Below are 11,962 nucleotides of genomic sequence, written 5' to 3'. Positions count from 1 at the left end.
GAGAACGTAGTGAAGATCTATGGCTTGTTCTGGGAGCACGCTCTCGTATCGTCTACCGTACTGGGCGTGAACAAAGCAACATGAAAGGATCGGCCACTTGACTAGTGCTTACCGTTGCTGCTGGCTGGGTTACGTGGCGGACATAGCCATAACGTTATATAACGTTGACATTCTATCGCCAATCTCCCAGCCTCGCCTCCGATTCATCATGCTTTGATCAAGACCGGGATCTGCCTATATCAAAGGTTTGCCCTGATGAGATCTTGATACTTGATACCGATACAGCTCATCCTTCTACAATAATTGGAAGATAGTGTACATAGTGTTGTCTGCGGAGAGAGATCTCGCCCTAGACGCCATGGCACCAACCACAGTCCTCATCACCGGTGCAAACAGAGGCCTAGGCCAAGGCCTTCTCCAGCGCTATCTCGCCCTCCCAAACCACACCGTGATCGCAGGCAACCGCGACCCGAACCACGCAACATCGCAAGCCCTCAATGACCTACCCAAAGCCGACGGAAGCAAGCTCATCGTCGTCAAGATCGATGCCACCGTCGAGAAGGATGCCCACGACGCCGTGAAGGAGCTACAGGAAGCCCACGGAATCACCCACCTCGACATCGTCATCGCCAACGCCGGCATCTCGTACGCATTGCCGACAGTCGCTGACCTCAAGATCTCCGACCTCCAGACGCACATGGAGCCCAACGTCTATGGTGTCGTCGCGCTATATCAGGCTACGCGACCGCTGCTGCGCAAGTCGTCCAAGGAACCCATGTTTGTGCCGATGGGTTCGACTGCTGGATGTATAGAGTGAGTTACATATTGCCTCTCGCATAGGTAAATTGAGATAAAGGCATTAGCACAAGGTCAGCTGACATCGTTCCAAAAGAAACCAACCTCCCATCCCGAACGCCGTCTACGGCCCCTCCAAGGCCGCGGTAAATTGGCTCACGGTCAGGATGAATGCAGAAGAAGACTGGCTCAATGCCTGGGTACTGATCCCCGGCTGGGTCCAGACCGACCTCGGCAACGCTGGTGCTCGGGGTCTGGGTCTGGAAAAGGCACACATTGGTGTCGATGAGTCGTGCGATGGCATGATGGGGGTTCTTGCTGCGGCGAGTAAGGAAAAGTATGGTGGCAAGATGGTGGCGTATAATGGCAACTTTCCTGCGTGGTAGGTAGTTAGTTCAGGTCTGTTTATCTGTGAATGCTCCCGTTCGAAATAGTGGCTTTGGGTTGAAAATTTAGCCCTGTGCTATTCATTTACCTGGTGTAACGTGAAGTTGTCTGGAATCAGGACTGATTATGTATCTTAGTCAACGTCAGGGGCTGCACAGGGAGACAGTCGCATCTAGATGTCGTGAGCATCCCTCCCTTGTCTGGGACGCAACCGCATAATCTTCCATGTCGCTACCTATCGGCTACCAACACATTCCTCGGCCCGCGACTGCCACGCAACGTCAACCCTAAATTCCTCATTCGGCCCGTACTGGAATTGTGTGTAACGGCATGAAGCTCGACAGCCCCTTGGCCCCTAAGCTAGACGCCCGAGACAACAAAATGCTTAGCTTCTACTTACCCTTCAGCCTCATGATCATAGAGGCCACTGTCTCAACCTCAACGTCGTACGGCATATCTGAGCGAAACGAGATATCTCATCGCCCTGGAACTCGGTATCGAAGTGCCGTGAGCGCTTCCCTTCAAGCATCAACCTCATTTCCTTCCCACATGTGCCAAGACGAGCTTTGGAATTTTGGAATTCGTGATCACGCCAATTGACCTATGGCCTCCGCAAGCAACCGGGGCCGATCTTCTCGGATTATTGCAGTGTTCATTTAGGGGAGATATCCATGGCTTCAAAGAACTGTCTCGGGCCGGGCACGCGTCTGCTCAACACCAGTAGCCCACCTCACGAGAGGAATGATGGGTAATGGCTCAACGGCATGATGGCGCCCATGGAAGTATTCAGCCTCTTTGCTCTGTGGCCCGTTGGAAATTCCCAGCACAATCTCGGCCCTCTGCAATGTTCACATATGTCTGGATGGACCAATAACTGGAACCTCGCAGATCTTGCTGAGCTCTCTTCATCCTATTTCTTGGCCCACATCTCTCTCTCTCTTTCCCCCTTGGTCACCAACCCTCACCAGTCAAGTTGGGCATACACTCTTTCATTCTGCTGGAGGCTTTTTTCACTCGCTTGCACACACTCTCTGTCTCTAAGCTTACCGAAAGGGCAACGTCGACACAATGGCCTGGACCAAACACGCGGCCGTATTCGCGGCCTTGGCTCTCGGTGCCAATGCTCAGGCTCCGACCAATACCCCTATCCCGGCGAACGTTGGATTCGTTCTGAGTGTGCAACCCCCTGCCGCCGTGTCGAACACCACTAGCTTGCCGACCTCCGCGATCACCGGGATCTCGTCCACACCGACGGCGTCTCTCAGCGTCACCCTCAGCTCCAGCAGCAGCAGCATCCTCTCGCAGCCGACCACTGCAATCCCGAGCAGCGGATCTTCGTCGGTGCTCTCGTCTGGGTCTCCCAGCGGAGGCAGCACTCCCAGCGCTTCCTCGTCTTTCACGACCTTCGGTACAAGCAATTTGAACCCGCCGCAGCCGAGCTCCACGCTCACAAGCTCCGCTCCGACTGTCGTCACGCCGGGTAGTTCCACCACTTCCCCTATCCTTTCGAGCAGCAGCACTTTCAACTTTGGGAACAGCAGCACTGCTAGAACGACTCCCTCCTCGACCAGCAGCGTCTTGAGCACACCTACCACGACCATCAGCGTTGGCGGCAGCAGCAGCAGTGGTAGCAGCAGTGCTCCTAGCTCGAGCAGTACCAGCACCGCAACCTCTGCTCCGACAAGCACTACAACCGGCAGTAGCAGTACTGATAGCTCGAGCATCGCCAGCACTACTTCTAGCAGCAGTTCATCGGTCACATCCTCGACCTCCTCGACTTCCTCGACCTCCTCGACTTCCTCGACCTCCTCGACTTCCTCGACTTCCTCGACGTCCAGCGATTCCTCAAGCTCGAGTAGCTCCTCCACCTCCAGCAGTTCTTCAAGTTCGAGCACCTCTACAACCATCACTTCGACCAGTTCTAGCAGCTCTAGCAGCTCCAGTAGCACCAGTGTGAGTAGCACCCCCCCGATGTAGCCTCATGCGACATACACCATGCTGAGTTGTCTTCAGTCTACCTCCTCCTCGACACTCTCTTCTTACATCTCGTCCCCGTCTGGTCCTTGTGCTATTAATACCGCCGCTTTCGTATTCCAAGCCTCAGGTACAGGAGACGCCAACGTAGACGGCAAGTGGGCCGCGCTGTCGCCGGCCTTTGGATCAGGCTACAGGCTCCGTTTTGATACCACCAGACAACTGGCGCAACAGTTTAGACTCCAGCCCGACTGCGCGCTCACCACTGCTGACGGTACTTTCGTGGCCATGGTTGGCGGCACCGCGAATCTCCATTTTCAGTACTTCTTTCAGTCCACCGCCATCGCCTCTTCTCTGGTCAATGTCAATTTTGAAGCCGACGTGTGCCAGAGGAATGCCGACAACACACTCACCTGCACAGCCATGGGTCAAAGCATTTTCCAAGTCACACCAGGTGACCCTTCTCTCCAATTGGGCGACGAGAATTATGGGGAGGTGGTCACCATCAACATGATTACCGTACCAGGAACCATCTTCCGTTGAAGTGGTGGCACATTGGGGGTTGGAACTTTGGGGATATCACTAATAAATAGCTTTTGAGACAAATCTAATAGTCGCATCTCTTTATGAGGTGCTCTCCTTTCCCGTATATCCCGTCTTTGTCTCTCCCAAGTCCCATATGCCATCGCATATCCAATGCCCAGCTTCTCTTGTCCACAAAAAATCTGGTATCCTGTCGAATCTAGCGTCGTACCGGTCCGATACCCCCATCCAGAACCAAAAGTCATCCCACTTCATCGACATGGGCCGCTGCGTCTCCGGTCCAGAGTGGTACACTGGCGGCGCGTCCCTGATTCCTTGCTCGTCGAAGCAGTCCGCCACCTTGAACCATAAGCTCTCATCCTTGAGTTGATGAATAGCAATGGCATCGTTACCAACCAGCGCGTGCTGGATGGCATCCGGATGCGTCTTTTTTCTAGCCCACGCCGTGCCGTCATGCCGTGCGTCTTTATTGTCGTAGTCGAACTTTTCTGAGCCCCTAAAGTTTACAAAATTGGCCTTCTCGTGACCCTTGAGCATGAGAGTCGCTATGGCCATGTCTTCGCCCGTCACCACGTGATGCTTGTTCTGGAGGTCCGCCAGCAACTCGACCATATCCCATGTGACGGTGTACATGGCGCCGTGCGGGAAGACGAGATCCCAGTACTTTGAGTAGTAGAGCTCTCCAATGACAGTCTTCTGGACTGTGCTCTTCATGAGCCCACTGGCACTGTCAGTCGAAAGTCTCGGTGACAGGAAACGATCCCAGAATCCTCGTGCGTTGAGCCATAAGTCGGTGTCCATCTTCGACACAAACTCGTACTGGACGTTGTGATTAACGAGCCACTTGTAGAACTCGAGCGTCTTGATGGTGTTGGCAGTGATGTCGTCCTCGGCAATAGTATCCAGCACAATCATGTCTCCAAAGGTGCGGTTCTCGTTGGCCACAACCTCCATCCACTGTGGCCCAGGATTCGATACCACGAAGCGTCCGTCAAAGGGGGCATCGCTAAAGATCTTCATCCACGTGGATCGTATGAGCATCCGACGTTCAACATCTGATGCCGTCGAGATGACTGCTGCCAGCCAGGGGTTCGGTAGTATGCTGTCATCCGTGCTGTTTGAACCTGTTGGTTGAGGAGAATACGGGAAAGGTAAAAGATCGTATGATGGCTCCGGAAGCCCGTCCACCGGATTTCCATGAACGATAGGCTTCGTGATCGGGGCTTTGAACGGCTCGTGGTGAGTTGATCGTTGGGTATCATGAGTAAGGTGAAAAGTAACGCCGAGAAACAAGATGAAACAGATTGCAAAAACACGAAAGAACCTCCTCTGGATACATCGACTCAACGATGTCCATATTGCCATGGCCATGGACGAGCATGAGGCTACGGAAGCCATGTTCTCTGTCTCACACTCTCGCTCTCAACTGTCACTCTCTCTTTCAGTTGCGCGAACGCAAGCGGTTCTGCAAAAGCCACAGCAAGTAAGGGAAGAAATCTGGGATGAGTAGAGCTGTCAGAAGAAAGAGGGAAGAGAGTTCAGAAGTTGAGACGAGCTGGGGTGGACGGGAAGTAACCCCAAACCCCCCTGATACACGATATTGCAGACAAGATTTTGTAAACCCTCTCTGCAACTATATCGGGCGAAAAGTCACTTAGGAACGGTTACGGCTGCCTGCTCAGCGCTGGGGTCAGCCACCACCGCCATGCTGGGGTGGTGCGGTCACATCCCGAAGACACAAGCCCACAGGAAGGCAGGCAGTGATTATTTGGTTGGCTCGTGAGGACTCCTTCATCAGATGGTAATCGTGGTAGTGGAGGGTATGCGCAGGCCAACCTGCGCTGCGGGCTTCTGCTTGAATCAGACGTGCCGCGGGCATTCGGTTCTGTACGTGATCGGCATTTCCGCCAATACTTTTCTCTTTATCTTTTCCTTGATTTTTTCTCTGTGTATCTGTGCTGTCCCGTAATGCCATAGCTTTTCCACCCCGGGGTTTGCAAGGGTGATGTACCTAGTTGATGGAGACAACACTTTTTCCCGCCTATATGCAGATCTCCATCATCCTTGTTCCTTCGTTCGGGAATATGAAGCCACGCGACATGTTGCCTCTCAGTCGTCGGGCGTTCCTTCGCGCCATGCACTGCCTATTCCCGCAGCGGAGGCGTTGCCTTGGCGGAGCGTCCAATCAGCCTCATCAATACCGAAGTCCCTCGTTTTGGGTTTCGGAGAGATGAACTTGCGAAACATCGATCAGCTGCCAAACTTACAATCTTGTCAGTGCACCAACGGATTCAGAAAGTAGACTTTTCGTTATCGTCTTCGAAAGATTCTGCCAGATGCAATTTAGTTTGCGTATAATATCACTCCGTTAGTCTTTATATTACTGATTGGTAGCCGTAAACGGAGTACCACAAGCGGGCGATTATTCTATCACCCGAGTGGGTAGTGGCTCTACTAGAAAACTGTAAGCGTGCGTATAGCAGTACTTGAAGAATGAACTTTTGCAAATGATGATGTTCGAGTTGACAACATGGACGGACCATCTACTACCCAGTGCTGACGACGTATATCAGGGGCGACCCTAAAGTCCCAAATTGGAAAACCCACGTAGATGCCACGGGACTCTCGAGTATAAGCGGGATCCTCGAGGCTGAGAGCACAGAAGCAATACTGTTGTGACACATGGCTAGCCCGGCTAAAGTAGAGTCACCTTGGCTGTCGCCCGACTGCGGTGTGTCCAGCGGGCATGCATTTGGAAAAGGCAAGTCAAATTAGTCGCCGAAACACAAAAAGGAGAATCCACAGACAATATGTAATATCTACACACGAAGCGAGAACGTATCAAATCATGGATCACCGTTCATGGAGCCTTTACCAGTGCCCGCCTCTATCTAATGACCTTGGCTTCTAAAGTCGCTTACAGAGCCAAGCTCAGCCAAGCTACGGATACAACAACCAACATCACCAGCCCCATTCTCACCCGTTTCCTGCAGGCAGTAAGAAACGGCCGGCTACAGCTTACGTGCGGTAGCCAATCGAATTTCACTATACGGTTCAATGATGTAGACTACAACACGCGGCGTGATGCCCGATGCTGAGCCGCCGCCCGACGTTACACTGTGGCTGCAAAACGAGACCGGGCAAGGCTCTCACCGGCTGGCTTGTGCAGACTATTCAAATTTCTAGACTGCCAAAGGAAAATCTGCCCCTAAATGGCCAGGATCTGCCATTTCATCGGCACTTGAGGCCTTTTGAGTGTCCTTCACGTCGGTTCCTTATTTACAGCTTGGAGCAGATGGCGAGCACTACGTGGAGGCAATTACCTTACTTCATCCAATATTTCAATTAACATGCAAGTAAGGCTTAAATAGCGGGGAGAGGATTCAATCGTTGCATACTGCAAATTTTTCTCAAGGCCGTTGGCGTACTAGCAGGGCTGTGAATCCAGGCAGCAGAATTATTCTCGTTTTGGTAGGACGAGCCTCAACATGGGGGGGGGGGGGGGGGGGGGAGAGGTGCGAAAGGGTGTTTAATGCCAGGATAAATGGAATCCAATTGTACAAAGGTGCTAAGATTCACCGGAGTCCTATCTTCTTCCAAATTCGCGAGGTAGTCTCATTTACGTGCGGAGTTAGACGAAGTTTTGCAATCAATCTTAGTCTAATTCATGGATAGTACTGATGCCTGCCATCAGGCGGACTGACTTCACTCTGATCCGCTCACCGTTACTGATCACTTATCTGTAGTGAAGAATACGAGTCCCTGTCGCTAATTCTATTTCTGTCAGTAATCATGGATGGGTATGTGACGATGATTGCAAGTTAAACATTTCATTGTTTAGCTGCTTCGTATCAATGTCTCCATCCGTCTCGTGTCCATCTTCAAATTCTCTCTCTCTCTCTCTCTTCCGATGAATTAATCAGGAGCGTTTTTCACATTCAACGAAAGCCTCTCGCTTGAGCTCATGGAAATATTCCCAACTAGGAGACAGGGTCGCTCACTCAATGTATCGCGGGCTCGTCACTCGCCGCCCTCGCAATAGCTTCCCTGTGAGTGTAGTTATGATCTGATATGATGGAGAGCCAGAGCTTCTCGAGTGCCCGTGTGTCCCGAGGGAATGGCATCGACAATGTGAATGTACCAAGCGGCCCGTTCTCACATGCGTTCCATCTTCCAACATGGCATTGTCAGCATTGGGCATCACGTAGCGCCAACCGAACCACGATGGCACTTACCAGGAGGGAATTCAACTGGGCCATTTCAAATTCCGCGGTACTAGGTGAGATATGGCATTGATATAGAAAACCGGCCTTTATACGTCGGTCTGAAGCGCCGTTCACCTGATGTTCTCATACTGCTCAACATCACGACTATGAAAGTTGAGGAATTGAGGGCAATCTTATCGCGACATGAAAATGGAGAAGGAATACCAACTGAGACTTCATATCACTTCACAAATCATGAAAAGTCGTGAAGATCAATGAGACTGTTGGGTGAGAGCGGCTGAAATAAAGTTGCAAGACCCATCTACTTCATTTTAGTGCGCGACCGGTGCGCCGTTGCAGTTGACGCCGCGGAGCAGGGGTTCCGGGCGGGGGAAAGCACGCCAGAGCGTAGCGGCATGACATCACCAAAAACGACGCCCGCGGCTTTTCCCTCCCTGCGGAAACCGAAGCCGGCGGGGGGCGGCAACAACGGCACAATTCTTCAACGCGTTTGTCTTCGCATCAATCGTCGCAAAGAAGAAACGCTCAACCAAACAATTATTCAACAGCAGCAAACTTGCTTGCGCTTGGCTTTTGCTGCCTGCCGCAATCTCAACTGTTTCATTCAGTGTTCATCCACTGCATCGCAATTCGTCTCGAGGACGCGCAACGTCGTACCCGTCACCCGCAATGGCGGGCTCCCTTGCAAGCAAATTCCTGGCCGCGGTGGCTGTCTGCGGCACCGTTGTTGCCGCTGCTCCGACGAGCCAAGATCAATTCGTCCTCAGACCTGCTGCTGATCTGACTCGCGTCCACGAAGAGTACGTGTCTCTCGTCGGCTCCGCGCCCTACTCATATGCGCCTTTGACAGCTCGCTGACCTGCAAACTACAGGCTGGACAAAGCCAAGGTCATCCCTACCGTCTTGGACGACTTTGAGCCCATCATCGGCGTCGCGGCCGAGTGGTCCTCTTCCAATGTCGCCGATCTCGGGAACACCCTGAAGCCTGCCGATCTCCAGTCGGCGCCTGTTGTTGCCATTGTCAGCGGCTCGTCAATGACCAGCGTCATTGCCACGACATACGTCCTGACCCTCACCGACCCGGACGCGCCCACTCGTAGCAACCCCATCTGGTCCGAGTTCTGCCACTGGATCGCTGTCAGCAGCTCCCCGACCATCTCCTCCGGCATCGAGCCGGCGGATCTGGACGAGGTCATCGAGTACAAGCCGCCAGGACCTCCGCCCAAGACTGGCAAGCACCGTTACGTCTTCACGGCCTGGGTGCCGGCCAACGGAACCAAGGAGAAGCTGGAACTCTCGAAGCCGGCGGAGCGCAAGCATTGGGGAGGCCAGGAGGGGCGCGGGGTCCAGAAGTGGGCCAAGGAGAATGGCCTCGTTGCTGTCGGTGAGTCGATGCCCAAGCACATAGCTCAAGTCAAGGAAAGAAGACTAATTGCGACCCAGGTGCCAACTTCATTTATGCTCAAAACGAAAAGCAGTGATATACACAAGTGACGCTATGTTGATGTCGGCCCAACGTGACCCTAATGCTGAGGGAGTAAAACCGCAAAAATCAGAATGGGTTCGTGATCATCACCACGGAGAACTTCGTTATGCGAGGATATAGCTATTAATACAGCTTGAGTTATTGCTACTTTGAGCAATCAATCATACGTCAAGCAAATCTCAACCTAAATCAATGCAGGAACAATCATCGATGGAAAACACGGAGTATACACGCGTGTGCACTACCGACTGACATTGTGCCAAGCAAGAAACCCATCTACCAAGGAAATGTTCACAGCCACCCCGAACTCCTCTCTCAATACACACATCTATCGACCAACGCAACAAATGAAGCCACGACCCACGTTCGCGAAGTAATGATGACCTGCGATATTATCAGTTGCTAGTCTAGGAGGAACAGGGCAAATGCTGATTCTCACCTTGTACAAGTCGCTCGAATGTGCTCTTCGTTGGTACGACTATCGATCGCTGTACGGCGCCCTTCTCTCTGAAGGTCCTCAAGCCTCGTGACGATCATCGTGACCGCGCTTGGTTGATGCCGGACCGGCCCCTGTCGACAGTTTAGGAAACTGAGTGGGCAGGCCTGCTTCAGCCCATCTCGGACTTCTCAATGCGCTCATGGGATAAGGCGTTGATAAGGTACGAGATTCAATGAGCAACTGCGGCACTATCTCAGTCTTGGCCTTGATCTGGTAATCGGACTGACCTCGATGACAATGCTGCTTCAAGTCCGGGTAGCCTCGAATGGCATCCTTGATTGTCTTCTCCCTATGACCGGTGGGGGTTTGTCCAAAGGTCTGCACAAGGACCAAGCTTTCCGTGCCTGAGTGATGTGGCTGTTTGCTTGAGTACGTCCGTCGACTATTCGGGCAAATAACACCTGTTAGATATCTGGTTCAGCGTGAAGGTATCGCTCGAGCGTTGGCGAGGATTTTCATACTTACTTTTGAGGGATGGCAGCAGATGCAGGAAGACAGCGTTGATCGCCAGTCAGGTATAGCAACACTGTTCGCGGCTGCGTTCGCGTTCTCTGACGCTTTTTCCTCTGCGGTGTCAGCTCAACCAAGACCTCTGACACTATCAATCGGTCTGGTCGGCAATACGGCGTCTTTTCGTCCGCGGGCCAAAGTCCTCGCCCGCATTTTCCTCGACTTCGTCCGACCTCTTCCGAACGACAGGAGGAGGCGAGATACTTAGGGTGCGGCTTCTCAAGCCCAACCCCGAGCTCCCACTCGCATGGCTGCCGCTCTCGCCGATATCCTCAACCTTGTTCTTGAAGATGGACGGCTCTGCCTGCTGCCTGAAATCCACAGGAAGGTCAGGAACTTGACTGTCATCTTTCACGTCTAGGAAAGACGACTCTGGCCCTCGCTTCTGTCCCGCCTGATGAGTAGCTGGATCATCAGGAGGATCAGTGACAGTGTTGGCCATCTTCTTCACCTTTACCTGCCTATCTAGCACCCTCTTTCTCCTAGACTGGCCAGTGAAGGAACACACGTCTGACATACGCATGCAGACTTGACAGGGGCCAGTTTCCTTCCGAATACATACGTATTCTTGCTTCTGGCATTTTTCGCACTTGGGATCCTGCACCGTCCCTTCTTTCGCGGTCGTGTCGGCACGTTTGTGCTCCTTCCACGTCTTCTCGGCAATCATATTGCCGTTGGGACCATACTTCTCTACACAATAGCTGCAGGTGCAGCGTACCTTCTCGTTCTCTTTCTTTGGCTTCGACTTCTGGTTGACGACTGCCACGACCGCTGGTTGTGCGGTAACTTGGGCAGACGCAGGAGCGGGAGTCGCAGCTGAGGCTAGAGCTGGAGCCGCAGCTGCAGCTGGAGCCAAGACTAAAGCCGCAAGTTGTTTCGGCGCCGAGATCGAGGATTGTGCACTGCTTTGAGGCGTGCTCAAATCCTGCGTACGCCTCTTGATTGGGCCATCCGGGAGTAGCTTTCGTCCCCTGGCATTCAGTCTGGGCATTGCTGGGGGCGGATGCGTCACCGAGGGCTCAGGCATCGTCGACGGCCCAGGGATTTTCGAGGTCTCAGGCGTCGACAACTCAGGACTCGGAGGTGTCTGTAATAGTGAGCCCCCAACCGGGGCCGGGGACGTGACCGGAACTATGACCGGATTAAATTCCCGCTTGGGCAACACCGGCGACATGTCGGTGTTCATGATATCTTCTATTGGACACTTTGGGTCCCAGGTCCGTTCGAAGCGTCTCGGCCCACCTTCTGCCTGTTGCTGCTGCTGCTGAGCAGGGGCAGTGGCAACAAGAATCGGTGCCATCTCTCTTCGTGTCGGCTTCGTCTCGTTATGATACTCGACGTGGAATATTGTGGTGACAGTGAGATCTGGTGAGTGGATGAGTTGGTTGGTTGACTGCTGAATATGAGAAGAGAAAGGGAAAATTACCGTGTAGTGACTCTTATCAATGAGTTCCAGACGGGGATGGAGAAATGTACAGCTTTCTATGCCTGTCCTGCCCGGGCGAACACAACTCTGTTTCTTATATTCTAAGAAAATCGGCC

General features: G+C 52.9%; 5 protein-coding genes across 5 annotated transcripts; 3 read left to right on the top strand and 2 right to left on the bottom strand.

The window, feature by feature from the left end:
• Positions 1-358: 358 nt before the first annotated feature.
• CABS01_16123 (aflatoxin biosynthesis ketoreductase nor-1) lies at positions 359-1,181 on the top strand (the record flags this gene model as incomplete). Its single annotated transcript, XM_060549455.1, has 2 exons — positions 359-813; positions 893-1,181. 2 exons carry the CDS (start codon positions 359-361, stop codon positions 1,179-1,181), a joined length of 744 nt encoding a protein of 247 aa, XP_060390177.1.
• A 1,069-nt stretch (positions 1,182-2,250) lies between these two features.
• CABS01_16122 (uncharacterized protein) lies at positions 2,251-3,699 on the top strand (the record flags this gene model as incomplete). The annotated part of the gene is made up of 2 exons (XM_060549454.1): positions 2,251-3,135; positions 3,196-3,699. 2 exons carry the CDS (start codon positions 2,251-2,253, stop codon positions 3,697-3,699), a joined length of 1,389 nt encoding a protein of 462 aa, XP_060390176.1.
• An 81-nt stretch (positions 3,700-3,780) lies between these two features.
• Positions 3,781-5,097, bottom strand: CABS01_16121 (uncharacterized protein; the record flags this gene model as incomplete). The annotated part of the gene is made up of 1 exon (XM_060549453.1): positions 3,781-5,097. The coding sequence occupies one exon, from the start codon at positions 5,095-5,097 to the stop codon at positions 3,781-3,783; it is 1,317 nt and encodes a 438-aa protein (XP_060390175.1).
• A 3,497-nt stretch (positions 5,098-8,594) lies between these two features.
• On the top strand, positions 8,595-9,406 carry CABS01_16120 (phosphatidylethanolamine-binding protein; the record flags this gene model as incomplete). The annotated part of the gene is made up of 3 exons (XM_060549452.1): positions 8,595-8,725; positions 8,798-9,309; positions 9,369-9,406. 3 exons carry the CDS (start codon positions 8,595-8,597, stop codon positions 9,404-9,406), a joined length of 681 nt encoding a protein of 226 aa, XP_060390174.1.
• Positions 9,407-10,511: 1,105 nt separating this feature from the next.
• On the bottom strand, positions 10,512-11,720 carry CABS01_16119 (uncharacterized protein; the record flags this gene model as incomplete). Its single annotated transcript, XM_060549451.1, has 1 exon — positions 10,512-11,720. The coding sequence occupies one exon, from the start codon at positions 11,718-11,720 to the stop codon at positions 10,512-10,514; it is 1,209 nt and encodes a 402-aa protein (XP_060390173.1).
• Between the last annotated feature and the right edge of the window lie 242 nt (positions 11,721-11,962).

This window comes from Colletotrichum abscissum (assembly GCF_030869225.1).
Source record: "Colletotrichum abscissum strain IMI 504890 chromosome Unknown Scaffold_82.1, whole genome shotgun sequence".
NCBI lineage: Eukaryota > Fungi > Ascomycota > Sordariomycetes > Glomerellales > Glomerellaceae > Colletotrichum > Colletotrichum abscissum.
Note: the sequence above shows the minus strand (reverse complement) of the source record. Positions and strands in the feature narration are given on the sequence as shown.